General features: G+C 37.3%; 3 protein-coding genes across 3 annotated transcripts; all 3 read right to left on the bottom strand.

Annotated features, from left to right (window-relative positions):
- Nucleotides 1-3: 3 nt before the first annotated feature.
- LOC110848384 (oxidoreductase OpS5) lies at nucleotides 4-2,274 on the bottom strand. The gene is made up of 4 exons (XM_022095587.2): nucleotides 1,868-2,274; nucleotides 1,086-1,798; nucleotides 605-1,014; nucleotides 4-526 (listed from the first exon to the last, which is right to left on the bottom strand). Exons 1-4 carry the CDS (start codon nucleotides 2,239-2,241, stop codon nucleotides 65-67), a joined length of 1,959 nt encoding a protein of 652 aa, XP_021951279.1. The 5' UTR covers nucleotides 2,242-2,274; the 3' UTR covers nucleotides 4-64.
- Nucleotides 2,275-4,775: 2,501 nt separating this feature from the next.
- Nucleotides 4,776-5,693, bottom strand: LOC110849008. The gene has a single exon (XM_022096384.1). It carries the CDS (start codon nucleotides 5,691-5,693, stop codon nucleotides 4,776-4,778), a length of 918 nt encoding a protein of 305 aa, XP_021952076.1.
- Nucleotides 5,694-6,826: 1,133 nt separating this feature from the next.
- Nucleotides 6,827-7,975, bottom strand: LOC118435375. The gene has a single exon (XM_035851373.1). It carries the CDS (start codon nucleotides 7,973-7,975, stop codon nucleotides 6,827-6,829), a length of 1,149 nt encoding a protein of 382 aa, XP_035707266.1.
- Nucleotides 7,976-22,324: the final 14,349 nt, after the last annotated feature.

The raw sequence follows: 22,324 nt of genomic DNA, 5'->3' as shown, positions 1-22,324 counted from the left end.
AAATTCAACTTTTTATAATACTTTTATTGATTTAACAGCTAATGTAATAATGGAAAGAATTATCTCATAAAAGTAAAAATTTTGACGTAATCGCGACCACCAGCATGACAAACGCACTCCTTCCTGGCTTCACAATCTCACCATTTGACGAGTCGTCGTCCACCACAATTCCAGACAAACTGCACAGATCCTTCGTTTCCTGTGGAATTCTATCCTTCCAAAGCTGCCTGGCTTGTTCCCCTCCTTCCACAAAAACTAGACCAAGGGCGGCATCAAAATGTACATTTACGTGACAATGAAACAACCAAATTCCCGGATTATCAGCTCGGAAACGTAAAACCATCCATGACGTCCCCAACACGGACATGGTCTCTCTTCGCAACCTTGACTTCAACTTGGGTCTATCTCTCTCCTCGACGAAGGGACCGTCCCACTTCAGCCCGGATCCCATGAGCCAGTAGGTGTGGCCGTGGAGGTGGAGTGGGTGCCCAAAATTGCCGTAATCGTTAATGATAAGCTCGACGACCTAAAAAAATGACAATTTATAATGCACTCATTTCAAAATTTCTTTTTTTTAAATTTTCATATTTTAAAATTTTATTACATAATCGTGACCAAATCCGTTAATTTCGATCGGATTAAGGGATTTAGGAAGGGCTTCTCCTCGCAAGAGTTTGACCAGAGCGGGTCTGTCGAGGGTGTGAGTATCATAGGAAATATTGTTAATTCCAGGTTTAAACGTGTTTTCGGGAAGGTCGATGTCCGGTATGTCGAGAATAATGGTTTGGTTCACCCAGTCTGGAGCAACTTCGCCAGAAATTGGGGTGCAGCATTCTTGCAAGTCTAATCTGACGGGTTCCAGAACTTTGGTGGTGTTCGGGTAGGGTGGGCTAGTGACGAAGGGAACGTGGACAGGGTCGTGAGAGTAGGTTTCAAACCCGTTTACGCGTACTGATTCTGACAGGATTTTCAGAGGACCACCACATTTCAGGGTGGATTGGAGCAAGGCTTCGTCTGGAAATAAGATACGATATAAAATACAAATTTTAGTCTGTAATTCTCAGAAATTTTCTGAAATTATGTACCATGAATCTCCGGTCGTCCCTGTCTACCCAGTGGATTAGTTAAGGGTTTACTATCAAGAATTTCCTCCTTCTTCCCAGCTCCACTTGGAGGATCCTTATATTTCAGAATCGCCAATCTTTCCGGGTCATTAACAAGCACTTCCGGATACGGATTTATATTCGGATAATCCAACACCATCATTTGCAACATGGCCAAAGACCTTATCCAATACTGGTCAAGATCGCCATTCATCGTGACAAGATACGAAGACCGGGTCCCTGTCGAGATGAGGGATTCATCCACCGGCGTCCCTCTCACTGTGTCGACACCATCCACCTCGATAACTTCTAGCTTATGGTTATCCATTGATAAGAGATGGGACGGCACGGTGGAAGGATTTACGACTCGGAAGCGATAAGTTTTCCCACGTTCGACCTCGAAAACGGGATATCTTCCTTGGAATGAGGGATCGCAGGAGGTATTTTTTAATGATGCATATTCGCACGGGTAGTAGCCCGCACCGTTGATAAGGGTCGTATCTGGGAAGGGATGACCACCCATGCTGGCAGTCGTGTTGGAGTACCACGCCGACAAAAGTGTGGCAGGGAGGTGATACCAGTCGTGCAGGACTAGGACGAATTCTCCATCATAGTTGTGTACCTCGGGCGTATTGTCAACTATTACGACGCCCCATAAACCATCCGTAATTTGGGCAGTGTGATGAGAATGGTACCTTCGTAAAATAAAAATCGGGTGAGCGATAAGGACTTATCTTAGTCAATTAATACTAAAGAAAAATTACCAATATGTCCCAGTTTGATTGACTTGAAATCGATACGTGTAACTCCCATTGGTTGGAATGTCACATTGCGTCAACATCCGAGGCCCATCTTCCCAAGGGGTCAAGAACTGTTCGAAACCATGCCAATGGATGGTTGTGCCTTGACCATCTTGAATCCTGTTGGTCACCTTGACCGTTAATATGTCGTACCGTTCGGCACGTAGCGTTGGAGCAGGAAATTGTTTGTTAACGCCTAAAACTTGTTTATGCACGCCGTCTGGTCGTACATCGAAATAGCTGATTTCTAATTCATAATACACTTCATTAGCTAAAGTGGAGGAAATAATTAGGGCGAAAATAAAGGTGATTTTTAATAGAAAATTAAAATTAGCCATTTTGAAATGAGTTAATTAACGTCTCCAATTAACTCAATTTACAAACTGAGAGGGTTGATTTGTTACCCCGACTTTATAAAGGTTGTAAAAAATCCATAATTTCATAAGGCACAAGGCTAAAATTGGAAAGCTGGAGGATTACAGTGATTCAAATATTTATTGCTTGTTTTGTTAATTTATGTATGATAAGGAATAATCGCCCTGAAATCGCGGAGGTGGAGTGAAGTTTTTATTACTGTTGGAGAAATTTTATCATGTTGTGTACTTCATCCACACAAGAATTGCTGAGATTTTAAATATTCCAAATTGTTTGTTTGAGCAACTTTGTTACGGATTAACCTTCATGCATAATTCTCGTACCCAAACTCTGACTCCCATTATTGACCTTTCTATTGACCCTGGATTTGCCTGATAATTATTAATAATGCCGAAGTTATGGAAGATCTTTGATTGATTGCTGACACATGAGAAATTTTTTTTATTACGTAAATATACACCAGGATTAAATAATTGTAAAGTTAGGTAAATAGATACGTGGAGATGATTTACGATCCAACAATAAGACAAATTAAACCCCAATTTTTGGTTCTAAAACGTTCAGTTGTGCGCATTTAAAATGGGTTAATTTATGTATAACATGTCACGAGTACGTAAATGCATCATGTAAGTAAATTGGATTACGAGTTAACTCATCAACGATTAGTTGTCGCTTTTTTTGGGTGTGTCGACCATATCGCAGTGATTTGGCAACTATTAATATGCAGGGGACTATAAAACGGGTGAAATTTACGGGGATTTCCACAACAGCAGGAGTCTTACTGTCGAGGTTGATAAGTCAATTTAAATTCAACTACTAAAGGATAACTTATTATTGATGATTTTTATTGTACAAAATGGGGAATAAAATTTTAACATGCATTTAAAAAAATTAAAATTTGACAGCATAAATAAAGATGAGATGATATGGATAAGACCTTAAGTTTCAGGAAATATTACGATGAAAATTAAAGATTACAATCATTTCCTGGCATTATCAATAAACTTACGTGGTGGAATTTAACAGATGTAACAAGTATTATTAATATCGGGAAACTTAAAAATCTTAAATCGGCTTTTAAATCACGAAGGTGTAAAAATTACTTGGACTAAATGAGTTGCATGCATTTTTCTAACTAGCGAAACTATGCACTTCAAAAAATAATTAGTAGTTTATACAATTGATCTGTACGTGCCCTTCATACAATAATTTAACTCCACTACACTACACAAGTAAATAATTCTGTTAAATTAAAGTTAATTAAATACATTGTCATTTTTGCCAACTGGGTAGTAACAAGTATTATATCCAATGTGCATGGAAAGATAACACAATTAGACATTTGTTATGCCTCTGTTATAAAGTAAACCGGATTACCTGCTTATTTATCTCAACTTTGATTCCAACGGAATACTGCATCTAATTGACAATTATACAAAGTTTGAACCAATACAAAATCTCAAACCGGCGTTTAAGTCATCATCATAATCTATAGTTCGCCTGCATTTACAATGCTAAACCATAAATAAATCATGCGTCTGGACAAGCTTATGATGGCAAAATTTCATCCAGTTAATCTTTAATTGCTGCTGGTCTTTTAAAGCATCCAAGTCATAAGTATTTTTGCAAATAATATGAGTTATTTGCGCAAATTAATTAATTACCTTATTTAAGTCGAACCATATCTGAAATTTTCTGATATTAAAATGGATCTATAAAAAAATGTTAGATCGGCTTTTAAACCATCATACTCTACATAAAACTTGTTTGCATTTACAATACGAACGTGGAAAAAGCTTTAAATATTCAGAACATATTATTTAAAATAGAGTTACTTATGCAAACAATAGGGGTTTACAATCGACTTATTTTGGTTTTCCCACAAATTATAAGTCATTTCTATAAATCAATTATAAGTGGGTTCTATTTGAATGCTCCACTTTTTGTTCAAATTTTATGTTGTATGCAATTCAGGCGACCGAATTGCATTAAACGTCAAAATCACTGCAAAAACAAACATAGTAGCTGTGGCGTCTGCTCTGAGAACACCACTGGGTCAGTCCCGATCAGATACCCTCTGACCAGCGTTACACCGAATTTGACGTGGGGGATGATTACTACGAGTAGGAGGTCAGCTCATAAATCCACTCAGAGTAGCAAAATAAATATAAAATAAAACTTGTTATAAATCTCTTAAATAATTGCTACTTTATTTACTGTGGATTAATTAATTGTGGAACATTCTCTCAAAAACACGTCCACATTACTTGAGTACTTTTAACGAACTAAAAATGAGGGCCAATAAAACAATGAGATGACGAAAGACTGCGCTCGTGCGGGACACTCAAATGTCAGGGGCAACCTAAAACTAACATTCATACATATCATCTCAATCATAACTTTTACATGAAATATTACATACATTACTATTACTCATCAGATTCGACACTCCCACCTTCTTTCGTGAAAACATGAGCGAAAGAACTAAAATACGAATCTAATTACTAATGCTATCATCATGTATTAACACTCTTTGCAAAACTCCCAGACGATCAGGCTTCTTTATCTTGCGTCCTGCTCTGGTGATTACTTCTGGCAACGCTTCATCCACGAGATCTTCATTTGACTCTTGCAAAACGGTATCATCATCCGTGTCTTCTTCTTCAAAGTCTTGGACTTGGCGTTCTTCTTCCGGTTTGGACATCTCTCTGTCACCTGACGGAATTTCCAAAGGGGAAAGTCTCTGCAGCGGTCTTCGGAGGATTCCCTTTGAAGTCTTCACTACTGCAGATCTTGGTTCTCCATCCTTTCCTGGATTTAGCTGGATGATGCGTCCGAGTGGCCATTCAACTCTTTTCTTATTGTCCACTTGGACCAGTACGACATCACCAACGATGGGGTCAGGAGTCTTCTTTTCACTAGCTTTCTGCACGAGTTCAGCTAGATACTCCTTTCGAAATCTTGCTTGTAAGTCCTGTTGCAGCTTCTTCACATGCTTGTAACGGGCTTGCAATTCTTTCCCGGTGACTTTCTCCACTTCCGGGAATCTTGTCATCTTCGTACCCTTGAGGAACATTGCTGGAGTCAGTGCAACGAGATCATCAATGTCTTCAGTCGCTGCAGTAAGTGGTCGCTCATTGATCGTGGCCGCGACTGAACATAAACAAGTCGCCAACTCGTCTCTCGTCAATGAGGCTCTCCCCAACATTCTTTTGAGCAGGTCCTTGACAGACTTGACCATGCGCTCAAACCATCCTCCCCACCACGCAGCAGTAGGTGGGTTAAAAATCCACTGAATCTGCTTCACTTGGGTCGCCGCTTCAATTTTCATCCAGTCCAGTTTCTTGAACAGGTTATCAGCGCCCACAAAGTTTGTCCCATTGTCCGAGTAGATGGTATTGGGACGTCCATACATACTCACAAATCTCTCCAGTGAGTTGATGAAGGCTTCGGTACTGAGTGACTCCACCAGATCCAAAACGACTCAGCGGTACACGGCACAAGTGTATAAAACTATCCACACTTTTGACTTGTTCTTCAAAAACAGCGGTCCTGCCAAGTCCACTCCGGTTGTTGCAAAAACTTCTCCTGTCGCCACTCTCTTCTCTGGCAAAGCAACAGGATTAACTTGCAATGGTTTTGCATCTTGTCGCCGACAGGTCACGCATTTCCTCAGGGCGTGGGTCACGGTTCTTCTTCCTTGGGGAATCCAATACTTCTCCCTCAACTTGGTTAATGTAAATTGGATACCGCCGTGACCATAAATGCGATGAATTTCTCGAATCAAGTCATGGACCATCGGACAGTCCTTGGGCAGAAGGATTGGAAATCTGAATGCTTCGGTATCCTCCCTATACTCCAACTTGGTACGAACGTGGAGTAGCCCGTCCTTCATTTTACTGACTCTCAAATTGATTTGCTTTACGTCGGGAAAGTATCGCTCCTGCATGACTTTTAACAGGACTACTTCCGCCGCCCTTAGCTCAGCTATTGTCCATGCTTTACGTAGTTCTTCTTTATCCATTCCTTTCAGGATTCGAACTGCATATCCTACGACACGAACATTCTTGATATATGATGCGAACTTCGCAACGAACGATGCTACTGGAACAGTTCTGGCCACTTTCATCCACGTAGACTTTTTCACCTCCGCGAGGACTTCATCTTCGTCCGTTTCCCCTGGTGATTTCTGTCAATTGTCTTCGCTTCCTCTGAGCCAGTCTGGTCCCTCCCACCATTTCGATAACAACAATTCGGTCGGTGAGCATCCTCTTGAAGGTAGGTCGGCGGGATTTATCTTGCCGGGGACGTGTCGCCATTCTTCTTTGTTCGAAATCTTCAAAATCTGACGAACTCGATTTCCCACAAATGTACCCCAGTCTCCGTCCCGTCGAATCCACGCCAGCGCCGTGGTGGAGTCTGTCCAGTAGACGGTGGGGACGTCTTCATATCCCATCGCTCTCTTCACCGTCTCTGCTAATCTTGCTCCAATCAGGCATCCCAGCAATTCCAATCTTGGGATTGCTTCGTCCCATTGTTCATCCCACTTCATGTCTTGCGCCCAGGATTCCTGCAACGCAACAATAACTTCAACTGCAGGACGGCTGGTGACGTGTAACCAATGGGGTCAAAAACTTGTGCAGCCAGGGAGAGGACACTTCTCTTCGTTATGACAGGGTCACCTTCTTCGCCCCACTCGGTGGGAATATCGCAATACAATTGGTCACTCTTCTTATTCCATTTGTATCCCAATACAGATGTGATCTCATTTTCCATTACTTGATCTGCATTGGACTCCCACTGCCTTAAGTCCATCTTCGCGCTTTCCAATATCATCGTGGACTCGTTCTTGAACTTTTCGTATTCTTTCAACGTGTCGAAGGACGTCACACAATTGTCCACGTAGAGCGACCTTAACAGCTCCAGATTTGTCTTCTTCTCATTCTCTGGAACCTGGGAGAGATGGAAATCCAGCACTGCTGCAAGAATGAACGGGCTACAGTTCATTCCAAAAATAACTCTGCAATGCTGGTACACTTTGAGTAATTTCTTCCCTTGATCCTCCCACCACAGGAATTTCTGATATTTCCTATCTTCGCCATCCACTTCAATCATCTGGAAGGCCTTCCTAATATCAGAGATTGCTCCCACCTTCTCTTTCCGGAATCTGAGGAGGATGGGCAGGATCATTTCAACTAAATTGGGACCCTTCTCTAAACACTGATTGAGAGAAGGCTGGTTCCCAACTCGACAAGAGGCGTCAAAAACTGGACGCACTGGTGTAGTCAAGCTATCCGATTTGAACACTGGACGGTGCGGAAGATAATGTCCATCGTGGTCTGTTCCTTTCTCCGCGTAGACTTCTACAATTCCTTCCGCCTCCCAAGAGCTAAAAATGTTGTCATATCGTTCAAACTCCTTTCTTGAGATAAGCTTGTTGGTTGCTGATTGCAGGCGTTTTTCAGCAACTCCACGGTTATGAGGGAGTGGGATGGACTCACTAATCCACGGTAACTTCACAACGTACCGGCCATCATCTGCTCTCCTCAAATTCTTCTGGAAATCTTCCTTGACCTGCTGGTCATGCTCTTCTGTGCTGACCCTCAATGCACTGTCCTTGATTCCCAAAATGTCCAAATCCCACAGAACACTTATATCTTCTGTCTTGGCCAACTTCGCAATACATAGTTGAGCCATGGTGCGCTGTTTCGGGACGGACGCTTCTCCAGTACCAGCCGACCGTTGTCTCTGTCGCAATGATGGTTGGACTAACTTTAGCCATCCTCCCTGTGAGAATTCTTCCAATGTGATTGGATCCTAACAAGATGTGAATCTCGGAGGGGTCTGACGCGACGTCGGTAAGGTACACCTTCATTTTCATCAGCTCGTTCACCCACGGGCCATACGGGACAGGATCACATACTCCACAAATATATTCTTGAGAGAACATCTGAGAGAGAACATCTGCAGGTTTTCTTTCCCTCCGTTGATTCCTTGGATCTTCACAGAGTACTCCTTTCTCTCGGCGATCTCGTCACCACCACCGAATACTTCTGTCTGGAACATCCTCTTGCCCACAGGTTTCAGCTTCAAATCATCGGCTAACTTTCTCTGTATGTAGCTGATGTCACTCCCTGAATCCACTAGAACTCGGACATTTCTCACTTCATTATTAGGTCCGAGAACTTTTACTTGCATGGTTCCGCGGAGCACTATTTTGTCTTGTTTTGATGACACACCCATTGCCAGTGCTGATTGCTGAGATACCACCATGGTTTTCACTCCCTCGGTCACTTCGTGGACTCCATCACTATCACCGTCCTTCTTTTCTTGGCACATTACTTGATAGTGACCTTTCTCACAAGTTGGACAATCCACGCGGACCTTGCACTTTCTGAAGATATGTCCTGGTCTTAGACACCTGAAGCAGACGTTGGCTTCTTTCACCTTGGCCAACTTATCCTCATGACTCATCTTCTTTGCCCTGAAGCAATCTTGACTCTGATGATTGTTCTTTCCACATAAGACGCATCTTATCTTCTTAACATCACCAGCAACCAGGGCGGCAGCAGTTACGGGATACTCTTCATCTTCACTTTTTCGGTGCCTCTTGTTCTTCCCGTCCTTACCGCTGGAGCTTGATTGGAATCCAGTCTGGGCCAGAGCAATTTGTTGTTGTCCCTGCACTTCATTCTTGATAAATTCCATCATCAGATCAAGACAGCTTCTTGGGGGATTTTCTAATTTCCCGTCGACTTTTGATAACGGGCTGCGTTGCCATGCTTGCAACGTCTCAACAGACAAACTTGATTCCACCAAAGGGAACAACCAGGTGGCTGGATCAGCAGCGCCCAAATTTAATGTCTTTAGCGCCCTCAAGTGCGACTCCAACTTGAGGTACATTACATCCAGGGGAATCTTCTCCTTCTGACTGACGTTACAAATCACTAACTTCAGCAGCTCCCGGATGTAAACTTGCATTAAAAGGCTCTCTCTTCCATAAGTCTGCTTCAAAGCATCCAGCGCCTGTCCATAATTTTCTGCCGTCTGAGGGAAACTGCTCACTAGCTGCAATGGTTTAGTTCCAGGTACCATAGGTAATTTGTCGGAGTCGTGGATCTTGGTGTCAACGTGGATCTTCTCAAACTGAGACCACCACCCTAGCCACTCTTTTACCTCCCCATTGAATTTCCTCAGCTCTATTTTTGGCAGCTTGAATGACTTCGTGTGATCCGTACCGTTGTTTGCTGGAGTGCTGCTGCAACTTGGGATCTGGTTTGATACCTCAGGGGTTATAGCATTACGTGCAATCCTCTCAGCCACTAAAATCTTGTCTTGATACTTCTCACAGTCATCTGCTTCAGTTTCTAAATCCACATCGGCTACGTCGTCATCCAACATGGCTTCTTTCACTTTCTCATCTTCATTGATGAGCTTAGTCGACGCCACATCCAGTTTCTTCAATAAGTCCAACAACGTCTGTCTGTACGGGACTCCTGTGGCGATTTCCGCTTCTATTTCGTTGCAAAGCTTCGTGACCTGTTGTCTCACTGGCTTCCGGGACTTCTTTGCTCGATCCATGGCCGCTACTTGAACCTCAGGACCGTGCAAACCCAACAAACGGAAAATGATTAATAATTTTTCAACGTGGTTTTAAACTGGCAACAATCTCCACCTCAAAAGTCCCCGACTGCTCAGGGCAGGGCCCACAAAGTGGCAAAATAATTGTTATTATCCACGTGAAAAGACTACAATGGGACGACCTCACGGACTTGCCGGTTGCTTGGCTCCCCTCTCAATAATTAATAAGGAATTCTATCATCTGCTAACCCCCCGAATGCTCAGGGTGGGGCCCACAAAGTGGCAATTTGTGAAAATTCCTTCCTTAATTGAACTTCCTCCTGGTCACTGTAGAATCCGACTCGACTCCCCAATCACGTCACCAAAATGTGGCGTCTGCTCTGAGAACACCACTGGGTCAGTCCCGATCAGATACCCTCTGACCAGCGTTACACCGAATTTGACGTGGGGGATGATTACTACGAGTAGGAGGTCAGCTCATAAATCCACTCAGAGTAGCAAAATAAATATAACATAAAACTTGTTATAAATCTCTTAAATAATTGCTACTTTATTTACTGTGGATTAATTAATTGTGGAACATTCTCTCAAAAACACGTCCACATTACTTGAGTACTTTTAACGAACTAAAAATGAGGGCCAATAAAACAATGAGATGACGAAAGACTGCGCTCGTGCGGGACACTCAAATGTCAGGGGCAACCTAAAACTAACATTCATACATATCATCTCAATCATAACTTTTACATGAAATATTACATACATTACTATTACTCATCAGATTCGACAGTAGCTTTAAAAAGACCTAAAACTTCAACAATAGGTACAACCTTTGAATTCTTGCCTAATATATAAATTACATGATATTTATGAAGTGGAATGATTGAAAATTTAATCTTCACTCTCATTTGAACTCCCCATTTTAAATATTTCACTGCACTATCGTAATTAAACCAATTTCAATTATGCACCATTTAAATAACTCGAATACGGATTAAAACTCGATTGAAAAATAATTTATTGAGCAGCAAGTGTCCTGCAGCAAATTTGAGTGAGTGAAATTTCAACGGCAGCTGATGCTCAAAACAAGTGAAATAAGTGTCTTATTCGGAACACTTATTTCACTTTTCACTGGATTGACTTTTTTCTGGAATAAGTTATTCCAGAAAAAAGTCAATCCAGGAGACTTATTTTCCAATTCCGATAGAATTCTTAAATCTAAAAGACAGTATTATTCTTGAAAGTTTGCACATAAGAAAAACCACCAACGCCATAAACCAAGACAATGGGATGAACCTCAACCCCATCTGGTCATCATTAATGTTGCCACTTATTTAAATTCCATAACTACATTTGTATAATTCAACAAATTATCATTTCTTGACAATTTAGAACTGCACTGTATTTCAATTCCAAAAATTGTTAAAATTCCTCATTTTCCTGATGATGATGCGAGTTTAGCATCGAAAGCTCGAATAAACTGCTTTTATAAACCACACCCATGTATTCCGACGAAGCCTCCTCAAACAGTATTATTATTTTTTTTAAGTTACAATACATCCCGAGCAATTAAAACCAGAAATCGTCCAACGTATTTTTATATAACATCGATGAGGTCCACGATGATATCTGACTTACAATCTAAACTATATAAAGCAGGCGAGTGTATCGCTGCTGGGTCGGTGGCTTTTTTGAGAAGTTAGCCTCTCCTTTCCTCTCTACACTCTGCAGAGAGCAAAAAGGAGGGGCTAACTTCACTAATATTTTCATTCTCTATTTTGGTTGACGGGTTTATCGACGGGCAAAATAGGCCCGTCAAGTCGCCCGGGTGTATAAACTAGTTTATTTATAAATGAATCAACACAAAATCTCAAACCGGCGTTTACGTTTAAGGCATACATAATTTGCCTGCATTTTGAAACAAATTATACGTCTGCGCATGTTCATGAGGGCAAAATTTTGCGATTTCATATGGCGAATCTTATTTCATTTTTGTAGCATCCAATTTACAAGTAAATCGTCGTTTTCTTAATTTAGTTATGTCAATTTAGGTGGCACGAAAACCACCTCTATAACAAATGATCTAAAACGGTTTTAGTAAAACCAGACCACATTGAAATTAACATCAATCTGCAATAAATATTATCGGTGTTGGCAGCTACCAACTATTCATTGTGATGTCCAAGGTGTAAAGATGCTAAAAGTTTTGTTAAATATTCAGGATTAACTCAAATTCAGGATATTTCAAATGAAACTTTTCGTAAGTAAACCAAGAATTTTAAAGTCTAAAAAACGACATCGTTTTTTTAATTGAGTTGCATATTTCAGTTTATATTAATTTAATTTATAGATTTCTTTATACTTAATTCATTATAAAAACGTGAAAGAAAAACAATATTGTGGGTTAGCCTGCCTAATTAACTACTTAAGAACAAGAGCAATTTCCTGTCGATCCACATTTTGAGCATTGTGGTGGCAAGCTACTCGTTCCATCCGAACCCCAGGAAGGCCACACCCCACTATTTCCCGTCCCGGTTTTCGACTTGGGGGAGGTTCCTCTTCTGGTGACGGTCCCCTTGCAGCCAAGATTGCTAGTTTCGGTGACCATTATGACGATTTTGGCTGAAACTAGGGTAATCTATAACATAAAACCAAATTAGAATTTGACGATCTGATTTAGTATGTATGCAGAATGGATTTTGGAAGCCATTCAATTTTTCCTTACTAACTTTTTGAGTGGATTCGACAAGTTTCGAATGAATTCAGTATTGATCTGGTTATGAAGAAGGTTGTTCTTGATTGATATTCACTTGTGTCCAGTTCCGATCTTTTATACTCATTTCTCGTTTATGGTTCATGAATTCAACTCTTATAATTCCATGAGAAGTTTAACCATCAAGACATACGAACAATGGTGCCGGGTATGGATGCATAACATGGTAGCAAATCCGGGTAATTACAACAAATGTTGTGCATTTTATTGCAGTTTAGTAGAGCATAATATGGGATGGTCAATTTGCATATGCAGGAAAAGTGCGTAAGATCGGGTCATGAAAACAGAATGCATCAACACGACATCATGAACGGATAAGACCGTCATTGATATTCCACCAAGATAAACAAGTGCATACAATTTATGCAGTCTAATTTTAGCCTTGCTGATTAGTTGTGTGTGGCTGGAATACACAGCGGTAAGTGATTATCATCAGCATATTACAGGTGTTTGTCAAGCTCGATAAATGAATTATAATTAACGTAGGATTAGGTGACTCATCGTCACAGGTCTAAAAATCTTAACATTTTTACGCATTTCTCCGTTCTGGGAATTTATTTTCAAATTCTATCAGATCCATTTGTAGACTAGATCAGTACCAATTTATTAAAAATATGCACTCTAGATTTTGACAAGTTTTGAAGGAGGAGACCCAATTTTTCTGAAGGTGTTCACTCTTTTTGGGTCTCCTCCTTCAAAACTTGTCAAAATCTAGAGTACATATTTTTAATAAATTGGTACTGATCTAGTCTACAAATGGATCTGATAGAATTTGAAAATAAATTCCCAGAACGGAGAAATGCGTAAAAATGCTCAGATTTTTAGACCTGTGACGATGAGTCACCTAATCCTACGTTAAACTACTATGATGTTATGTAAATACGTCATAATTATGGAAAATATTGATTGTGTAACAAATGGCGAGAACATTTACATTATTAACATATATTTTAAAAGAACTTAAAATTTTATTAAATTTGAATTGAATTTGTATACATTAAACTTTGTATACATTAAACTTACTACAATAAAGAAAATTGTGCTGCAATGCACTTGCACAAGATTTTATTGACATTTATTATTAAATTAATTACTTCCTACAGCAGTAATCAGTATTTTGTAAACCATTAGTGTTTATATGGTAGACTATGTAAATTTTTCGCAAATGTGACATGGATAAGTCGTCCTTCGCTTTAAGTAGGGCAATGGGATTTTGGAAATCAGTGTTAGATTTATCGAGTAATTTAACTTCCAGCTACCTTTAAACGACACATATAATTTCTGAGAGACCGAAAATCTGGAATCGGCGTTTAACTCAATAACATTTTTAACCAGAAAAATTTATTGAGCAGAAAAATATGCAGTTTATTAATTAATTACTCTATTTGTCTGTCTTTCTATCCGTGTCTTTCACTGGTATAGTTTTATTGGCGTCGACCGCATAAGTAATTACTTTAAATCATAATTAATTACACCCTTTCACTTATAAGTTAAGGTTGGTGGATAAATTAAAAATCTGAAATCCGCTTTTAAATCGAGACATGCTATTTAAGAGTTGCTTGTTGCTTGCATATGTACAATGCACATTCATACTACAAAATTGTGTTAAACATTCAGGGCATTTTTTGACATAAAATTTTAAGACATCATTATGGTAAATCTTTATTGTAACAAATAACGCGTACATTATAAGAAATTAAAGAACTGAGAATTTTATTATACATAAAACTTACTACGATAAAGAAAATTGTGATAGAATGCACTTAACAAAAGATTTCATTGGCATTCATCATGAAACTGAAAACTCCTAGAACAGTAGTTGGTAGTTTTGGTCTTGTCCTTCTCGTTCGTGCTTATATATTAATAGTGGATGAAATTACTTTTGCGTAAACGCCACATGGATAAGAACTTAACTTCAAGTACATGAAGGAAATGCGATTTAGAAAATGGGAGATTTAAATAAGTTTTTCTATTGGGCCTGTCAAATCAATTCAGATCCGTGAAAACCAAATCTAATGCAATTATCATTTCGGAAAAAATAAAGAATATACAATCGGCGTTGAAATCATGCATTTCTAAAAAAATGCTTGGATTTACAAATTGTAAATTACAATGAGTACATTGAGTTGCATGAATTTATTAATCAGATAAAAATTATACAGTTTATAAATTGTTCTGTTTGTCTTTTCCATGTGTGTATTTCACTGATATATTTTTAAATATGTACTTCAACTGCATAAGTAGGCATTTTAAATTATAAGTAATTACAGTCTGATTGCACTTTAATTTACAAAAACCAAGTTAAATTTTAGGTATAAATTTTTCAATAATTTATCGTACTAAATAAATAGAAAATAAGATTATGTGTTCATCTGTCTAATTTCTAAGAACAAGAACAATTTCCTGTCGATCCACATTTTGAGCATTGCGGTGGCAAGCTACTCGTTCCATCCGAACCCCAGGAAGGCCACACCCCACTATTTCCCTTCACGGATTTTGACTGGGGGGAGGTCCCTCCTCTGATGACGGACCCCTTGCAGCCAAGATTGTTAGTTTCGGTGACCATTATGACGATTTTGTCTGAAACTCGGGTATCTATAAAACAAAACCAAATTAAAATTAGACGACATGGTTTACTATGTACATATACTGATATGGGTCACTGTAAATATTTTGCCTTACGAAATTTATTTGAAGTGGATTCGACAAATTTCGAATAAGTCTGGTGTCCAAGGAGAAAGCTCTTCTCGATTGATGTCCAGTTGTGTCCAGAACCCATCTTTTATACCCATTTTGTTTACAGTTCATGAATTGCACTTCGAAGATTTGATAGCAAGTGCAAGCATCATAGTTCATGAAGAATGGTGTACGTAACATGTTAGAAAATCGGTTAGCAAAACAGTGGCTCATTTTACAGATGCAGTTGCAGTTAGAGTGTCACATTGCATGTCAAATTTACATGTAAAGAAAGTGCGTGAGTGGTCATGAACAGAATTGGTCAATGCAACATCATGAACGGACATGGAATATGAAATAAACTAGGGGAATCTCATTTTCCCTGATGAACGGGTAAGAGCACCATTCATACCCCGACAAGATACACAAGTGCATACAATTTATGCAATCTGATTTTATCCTTCATGATAAGCTTGTGTGTGGCTGGAATTCGTAGTAAGTGGTTATCATCATCGTATTACAGATGTCTGTCAACCTCGATAAATCAATAACAATTAAACTACGAAATTTTTATCGTAAGTACGCCATAATTGTAGAAAAATCTTTATTGTAACAAATGGCGAGTACATTATTAACATACATTAAAAAAACGGAAAATTTTATTAAATTTGGATTTAATTTGTATACATTAAACTTACTACAATAAAGAAAATTGTGCCACAACATCTTATTGACATCTATTATTAAACTAATTACTAATACTCCTTCGGCAGTATTTTTCTACTGTCCTTCTCAGTAATTAGGTAACAAGTAATTTGGTGTTCATATCGTACACCAAATTACTTTTGTGGGACGAATGATTTTCGCAAACGGGACGTGGATAAGCCCTTCGCTTCAAGTGTCGAGGGCTATGGGATTTTTGAAATCAGCGATTTATACAGATTTTTTGTGCTATATATAAACTCATGACCACACAATAGTATCTAAAATCTAACAAACACTAATAATTTCGAAAAAAATTTGAATTGGCGTTTAAATCATGGAACTTGCTGGGGTTTACAATGCAGTTTATAAATTGCTCTGTTGGTCCGTCTTTTCTATCCGTGTCTGTGTCTTTCACTAATATATTTTTATTTGCTTCAACTGCAGAGGTAATTGTTTTAATTTATGATTAAGTACACACTGTCACTTATAAGAAGTAAAGTTTAGTGGACAAATTAATAATCTATGACAAAAAAATCTGATAAATGAGTTAAAATTAAACTACTTAAATACGGCATCATTATGGAAAATCTCTATTGTAACAAATAGCGAGACGTTTTGTAAAAAAACTGAGGATTTGAACTAAATTTGTATACATAATAAAACTTACTACAATAAAGAAAATTGTGCTACAATGCAAGTATGCAACTAACAAAAGCTTTCATTGGCATTTATTATTACATTAAATTACTTTGTGCGGTAGTATTTATTTTATTATTGTTCTTATCATGCGTGTTTATATCGTAGACAAAATTAGTTTTGCATGAACGAATGATTTTCACCAATTGGGCGTGGATATCTCCTTAACTGCAAGTGTATGGGGGCTAAGCGATTTTTTAAATCAGCGAATTAAATAGGTATTTTGGGCTGTCTATATAAACTCCGGATCAGACAATGGAATCTAATAATTTCGGATAACCAAAAATCTGGAATTGGCATCTAAATCATGGCAGTGTAAAAATTGCTTGGATTTATACAATGCTAAATTAAGTTGCATCCATTTATTAAACAGAAAAAATTGTCCAGTTTAAAAATTCCTCTATTCGTCTGTCTTTTACTTGTATATTTTTATTCGCTTCAACGGCACAAGTTACTACTTTAAATTATAATTAATTACACATTTTGATTTAAGTTCAAGTTGGTGGACAATTATCTGAAACAAGCGTTCTAACCAAGGCATTTAATTTAAGAGTTCTGCCTCCATATTTTGTTATGTCTCTGTCATAAAGTAAACTGGATTACCTATTTATGTATTTGTATCAACTTTACTCCGGCACGAATATTGCATCTAATTTACAATTGTATAAAACTTGAATCGATATAAAATCTCAAACCGGCACTTAAGTCATGCATTTACAATGCTAAACCATAGTAAACAAATCATGCTTCTGGACATGTTTATGATGGCAAAATTTCACCATTTTACATAGCTAATCTTTAAAGATTTCATTTTGTAGCATCCAATTTGCAAGCATTTTTGTAAATCGCCGTTTTTCAATTCAGTTATCGCTCAATTTATCTGACAGACAGTAAAGTATCTAAAATATATTAATATTAAAATAAATCTACAATAACTGATATCGGCGTTACCAACTACCAACCATATTAATGTCGAAGGTGTAGGATAATAAAATGCTAACAATTTGTTAAATATTCAGGTATAAAGATATTTAGGATATTATTTCAAATTAAACTTTTTGCAGGTAAGTAAACAAAGAATTTTTAAATCGCAAAAACGCCATTATTTTTTTTAAGTTACATATTTCAGTCTATACTTATTTAATTTATAGATTTCTTTATACTAAATTCATTATACAAAAATGTAAAAGAAAATAATATAGTGCGTTTGCCTCCATAATTAAGTACAGGAGCAGTTTCCTGTCGATCCACATTTTGAGCATTGCGGTGGCAAGCTGCTCGTTCCATCCGAACCCCAAGAAGGCCACACCCCACTATTTCCCGTCCCGGTTTTTGACTTGGGGGAGGTTCCTCCTCTGATGACGGTCCCCTTGCAGCCAAGATTGTTAGTTTCGGTGACCATTATGACGATTTTGTCTGGAATTCTGTCGGGTATCAGGTTATCTATTTAATAAGGTAAACCCAAATTAAAATTTGACGACCCGAAAATTTACTAATGATAAGGGATATTGTAAATATTCAGACTTACGAAATTTATTTGGAGTGGATTCGACAAATTTTGAATGAATCTGATGATCGTGTCCAAGGAGAAAGCTCTTCTCGATTGATGTCCAGTTGTGTCCAACACCCATCTTTTTATACTTATTTCGTTTATAGTTCATAAATTTCACTCGTAAGATACTCGTAAATGCAGTTCACGACAGTTTATGAAGACTGATCTACATAACGTAAAGAATCGGTTAGCAAAACAGTGGTTCATTTTACACATGTAACTGCAGTTTAGAGTGTCATATTGCATGTTAAATTTATTTGCATACATATGTAAAGAAAGTGCGTGAGTGATCATGAACAGAATGGGTCAACGCAACATCATGAGCAGATAAGACCGTCATTCATAATCTGGCCAAATAAACAAAGGCAAAAAGGTATACAATTTGTGTATATTTTCATTTTGTTTAGTTTGTGCAACAACATCGGTGATAAGTAGTTATCAGCACCACCAAATTACACATTTTTAACGAGCTCAGTGTGCAAATCGGATGTATGTAGTTGATCATGACCATGACCATTCATGAACTGCATAATCTGGGGGAGCTACAAATTTGAAAGATTAATTTTCAAAATGCTAAGGTGCACGCCATATTTTAGTTTGAGGAAGTTGAGTAGTCTAATAAGCAGGTACTAAAAAGGTGAGCCCATATCATTTCATTTTAACATAAAAATAAACAGGTCTTTACTTTTCTGCTTAATGCTTTTTAGGCTGAAAAATAAATAAATTCTTATGGATGTGAAAGCAATGATAAAAGTATCTGATTTTTTCACCAGTCATTTTCCATTTTTTTTATTATATTTTTTTATTTGGTCTTAAATGGGATAAAATAAAGGTTTAATTGCCCTATATGAATTTTCAGAATCTACTTCGTACATCGAGACAGGAATATTAAAATTTGTCACTTACATCTTATTTTTGCTTTTCAAATTATATAAAGTGGTGAGAAGAAATATTTAATTGTTCATGCAATTGGATGCTTATATAAACGTTACATTTTTAATTTACACGTAAAAAAATGAATGAGCTACATTGAGCATTTTATTTAAATCAACCTAATAATAATAAAAAACAAGAATACGAAACGAAAAATAAGAATAAACTAATAAAAATCCAGATTTAAAACATTTCATCAGCACTTTTATTTTATGTATGTATTATATAAAAATTGTGTACTATTGTAATAAATAAGTTGCTAAAATGCTTGAAGTTGGCAAACTTATCAGAGATACATGAAAACTGCGAACATTTCACATCGCCGTTTTATAAATTTAATATTATTTTACAAATTTAAATTTTAAATACACTTTTAGAACAATTAAAAATAATTTGGCGTATATATTTTTTTAATGTTATGCTTTTGTTTGTTAACACATTTTCTTTGAGGTCCGCAGCCTGCGGACCGCAGGTCTTACACGAATCGGGGAAGCTAGTCAAGTTACTTAAAATAAATGAAATCATAATTTATAATCGGAGTTTTAAGGGATTTGAACCAGCGAAATATTTCTAATTATATTAAAAATTCGGTCTACTAAAATTAAAAATCAATTAAAAATCCATTTTGAAAAGCGAAGAGTATTCGAATGGAAAATTCTATTTGCGACAATCACATCCTTGATTTGATCCGCAGATTGAGCATTGCGGTGGGTTGCTGCTGCCGTCAGGATCACTCATTAATATCCGCACCCACGACAAGATGGGAAGTTTGGATGGGTGTGGCAGGCTAATTGTCGACTTCTCCATTATCACCAAAGTTATTAACGAAGGAATTCGACCGGTTCTAAAAAAATCCCACACCGAAATGCAAGTGAAAGCATGCAAAATATATAAAATTGAAATCTATTGAGATTAGACACAAAATTGAATGCAATTTACTCACCAAAATTTCGTAAATACGTTTCCAATGATTTCTTAATCCTTTTTTGATTCACTGGTTCTCCTCTTGGATGGCTAGTGCTGCTCGGGAATTGTGTAAGGTCAGTTTTATACTTTGGATAAGACGACATATCCAGCTCTCATACGTCACTTTTAGTTTTCATGAGCATGATTTTTGGCCAAGACGGATGAACGGAAGCTGATTATATTGCATCCAGAGCGGGCAGTAGTATGTTTCGAGATCACACGAAATTTATCTGCAGGATGATAAATAGACAGGTCAGTAACGACACGTCAATCCGTAGCTGTTGACGCAGAGAAAGTGCTCATGAAATGAAGATCATGAAATGAAACGTGATTTCATGTGTATGAAAATATTCCGACACTGCTACATGTGTTACGATGTGGGAACTAGCCAACTTTCACAAGAGCCACATTACAAATATTTTTATATTCCACCATCGAAATGAAGGCATGACTAATTTTACATGTTTAATTGTAATACAATTCCTTACTGGAAGGTGTGTTAACGTGGACTTCACAGATATGAAAATTTATGAGGTGAAAATTTATGCGAAGGGAAATGGCTATGCACATCATGTTGCTACATACTTTAATTTGGAAATATGTAAAATACGTTCATGCGAATATGTTCAGTGTTTTGAAACTTACAAATTTTTTAGCTTATGAGAAATTATTGATCTCCATCTGAAATACGCCATAATAAACGTAACACGTATTTTATACTTTGTGGAAGGATATTTCTTATTTATTTGTGCAGAGTCTTGGGATTAACGAAAGTGGGATTAATGATTAGGATTAGGGATTGATTTTTAAAAATTCGGGATTGAGGATTGAGATTAGGGATTAAATTAAATCGGGATTAAAATTAATTTGGGATTAAATCTCTCGAGGCGTTCAATGGGATTAGGGATTAGGATTAATTTAGTCCAATTTTAATCCCGGATTGGGATTAAAATCGTATTTATCGTCGATCACATTTATATCTAGTCAATGTTTCCAATGTTTTCGTTAAATTGTTTGATAAGTCCTGACAGTGTGATTGAATATGAATCTTGCCGTTACCTAATGACCGTATAAATAATGACCTAAAGTGCGAGTTGTCGCTTAAGTGACGAGTCTCCAATTGATTAACATTGAAGTTTGAGTTAGTGGGCACTCCCACTGGCCACTCTAAGTTATTATTATACGGCCATAAGAATATGTACGGCACACATTAGCGACATAAAGTAAGTTTACTGATTAAGTCATCAATGAACTAAAATCAACTTGAACAGATAAAGTTTTATCAAATGCTTTTAAATACATGAGTTATTTGTTTCACAATATCGAATTGTTGTTTGCGAAATACAATGATGGAATTGCCGTAAATATAGTTGATAGGTATGGGAAACATATTTCTCATTGAAACAAAAGGAGAATTGGCAAGGTCTCCGAGAATTTTCAGCAGGTGGAGCTGATTTAATCCCATTTTAATCCCTTCTTGGATTAAAATTAATCAATGGCTTCCGGGATTAGGATTGAGGATTAATTATTTTTTCCAAACTTCTTGGGATTGAGGATTAGGGATTAAAAGTCGAAAAATAGGGATTGAGGATTGGGATTAAGGATTAATTAATCCCAATCCCAATCTCAATCCTCAATCCGTAATCCCGGATTAACCAGACTCTGTATTTGTGTAAAAACCTGTGGAAAAATCATGTTTAATGTTTGCCTTATACATACTCGTATGGAATAAATTAAGAATATAGTTCATTCATTCATTAATAAGGTAAATTGAATAGTTAGATATATACGTACGTTAATTAAACAATATACATACAGGGAGTATTTCGGGTGGGTTGTGGGTACTGCACTCATTTTTAAGAATTATGAAAAATTGAAGTATTTTCGAAAGTATTGTTAGGCGAATTTTAATTAAATGACCTTCCAATGGTTTGATAATATACAAAAAGACTAAATTAAGAAAAAGTACATGCTTTGATTCATTGTAAAATGCAAAAATCAATTTAAAAAATCAATTTCGATGTAACTTATAACTTGTAAAAATTCTCACATTTATTTAATTTTGTGACACAACTTATTAAATCAAGAACTCAATTTGCAAAAAATTATACACGAAATTATAAATTATGTAGTACATAATTTCGCAATCTATAGAAAAAATTGT

This window comes from Folsomia candida, unplaced genomic scaffold, assembly GCF_002217175.1.
Source record: "Folsomia candida strain VU population unplaced genomic scaffold, ASM221717v1 Fcan01_Sc004, whole genome shotgun sequence".
In the NCBI taxonomy this organism is placed as follows: Eukaryota; Metazoa; Arthropoda; class Collembola; order Entomobryomorpha; family Isotomidae; genus Folsomia; species Folsomia candida.
Note: the sequence above shows the minus strand (reverse complement) of the source record. Positions and strands in the feature narration are given on the sequence as shown.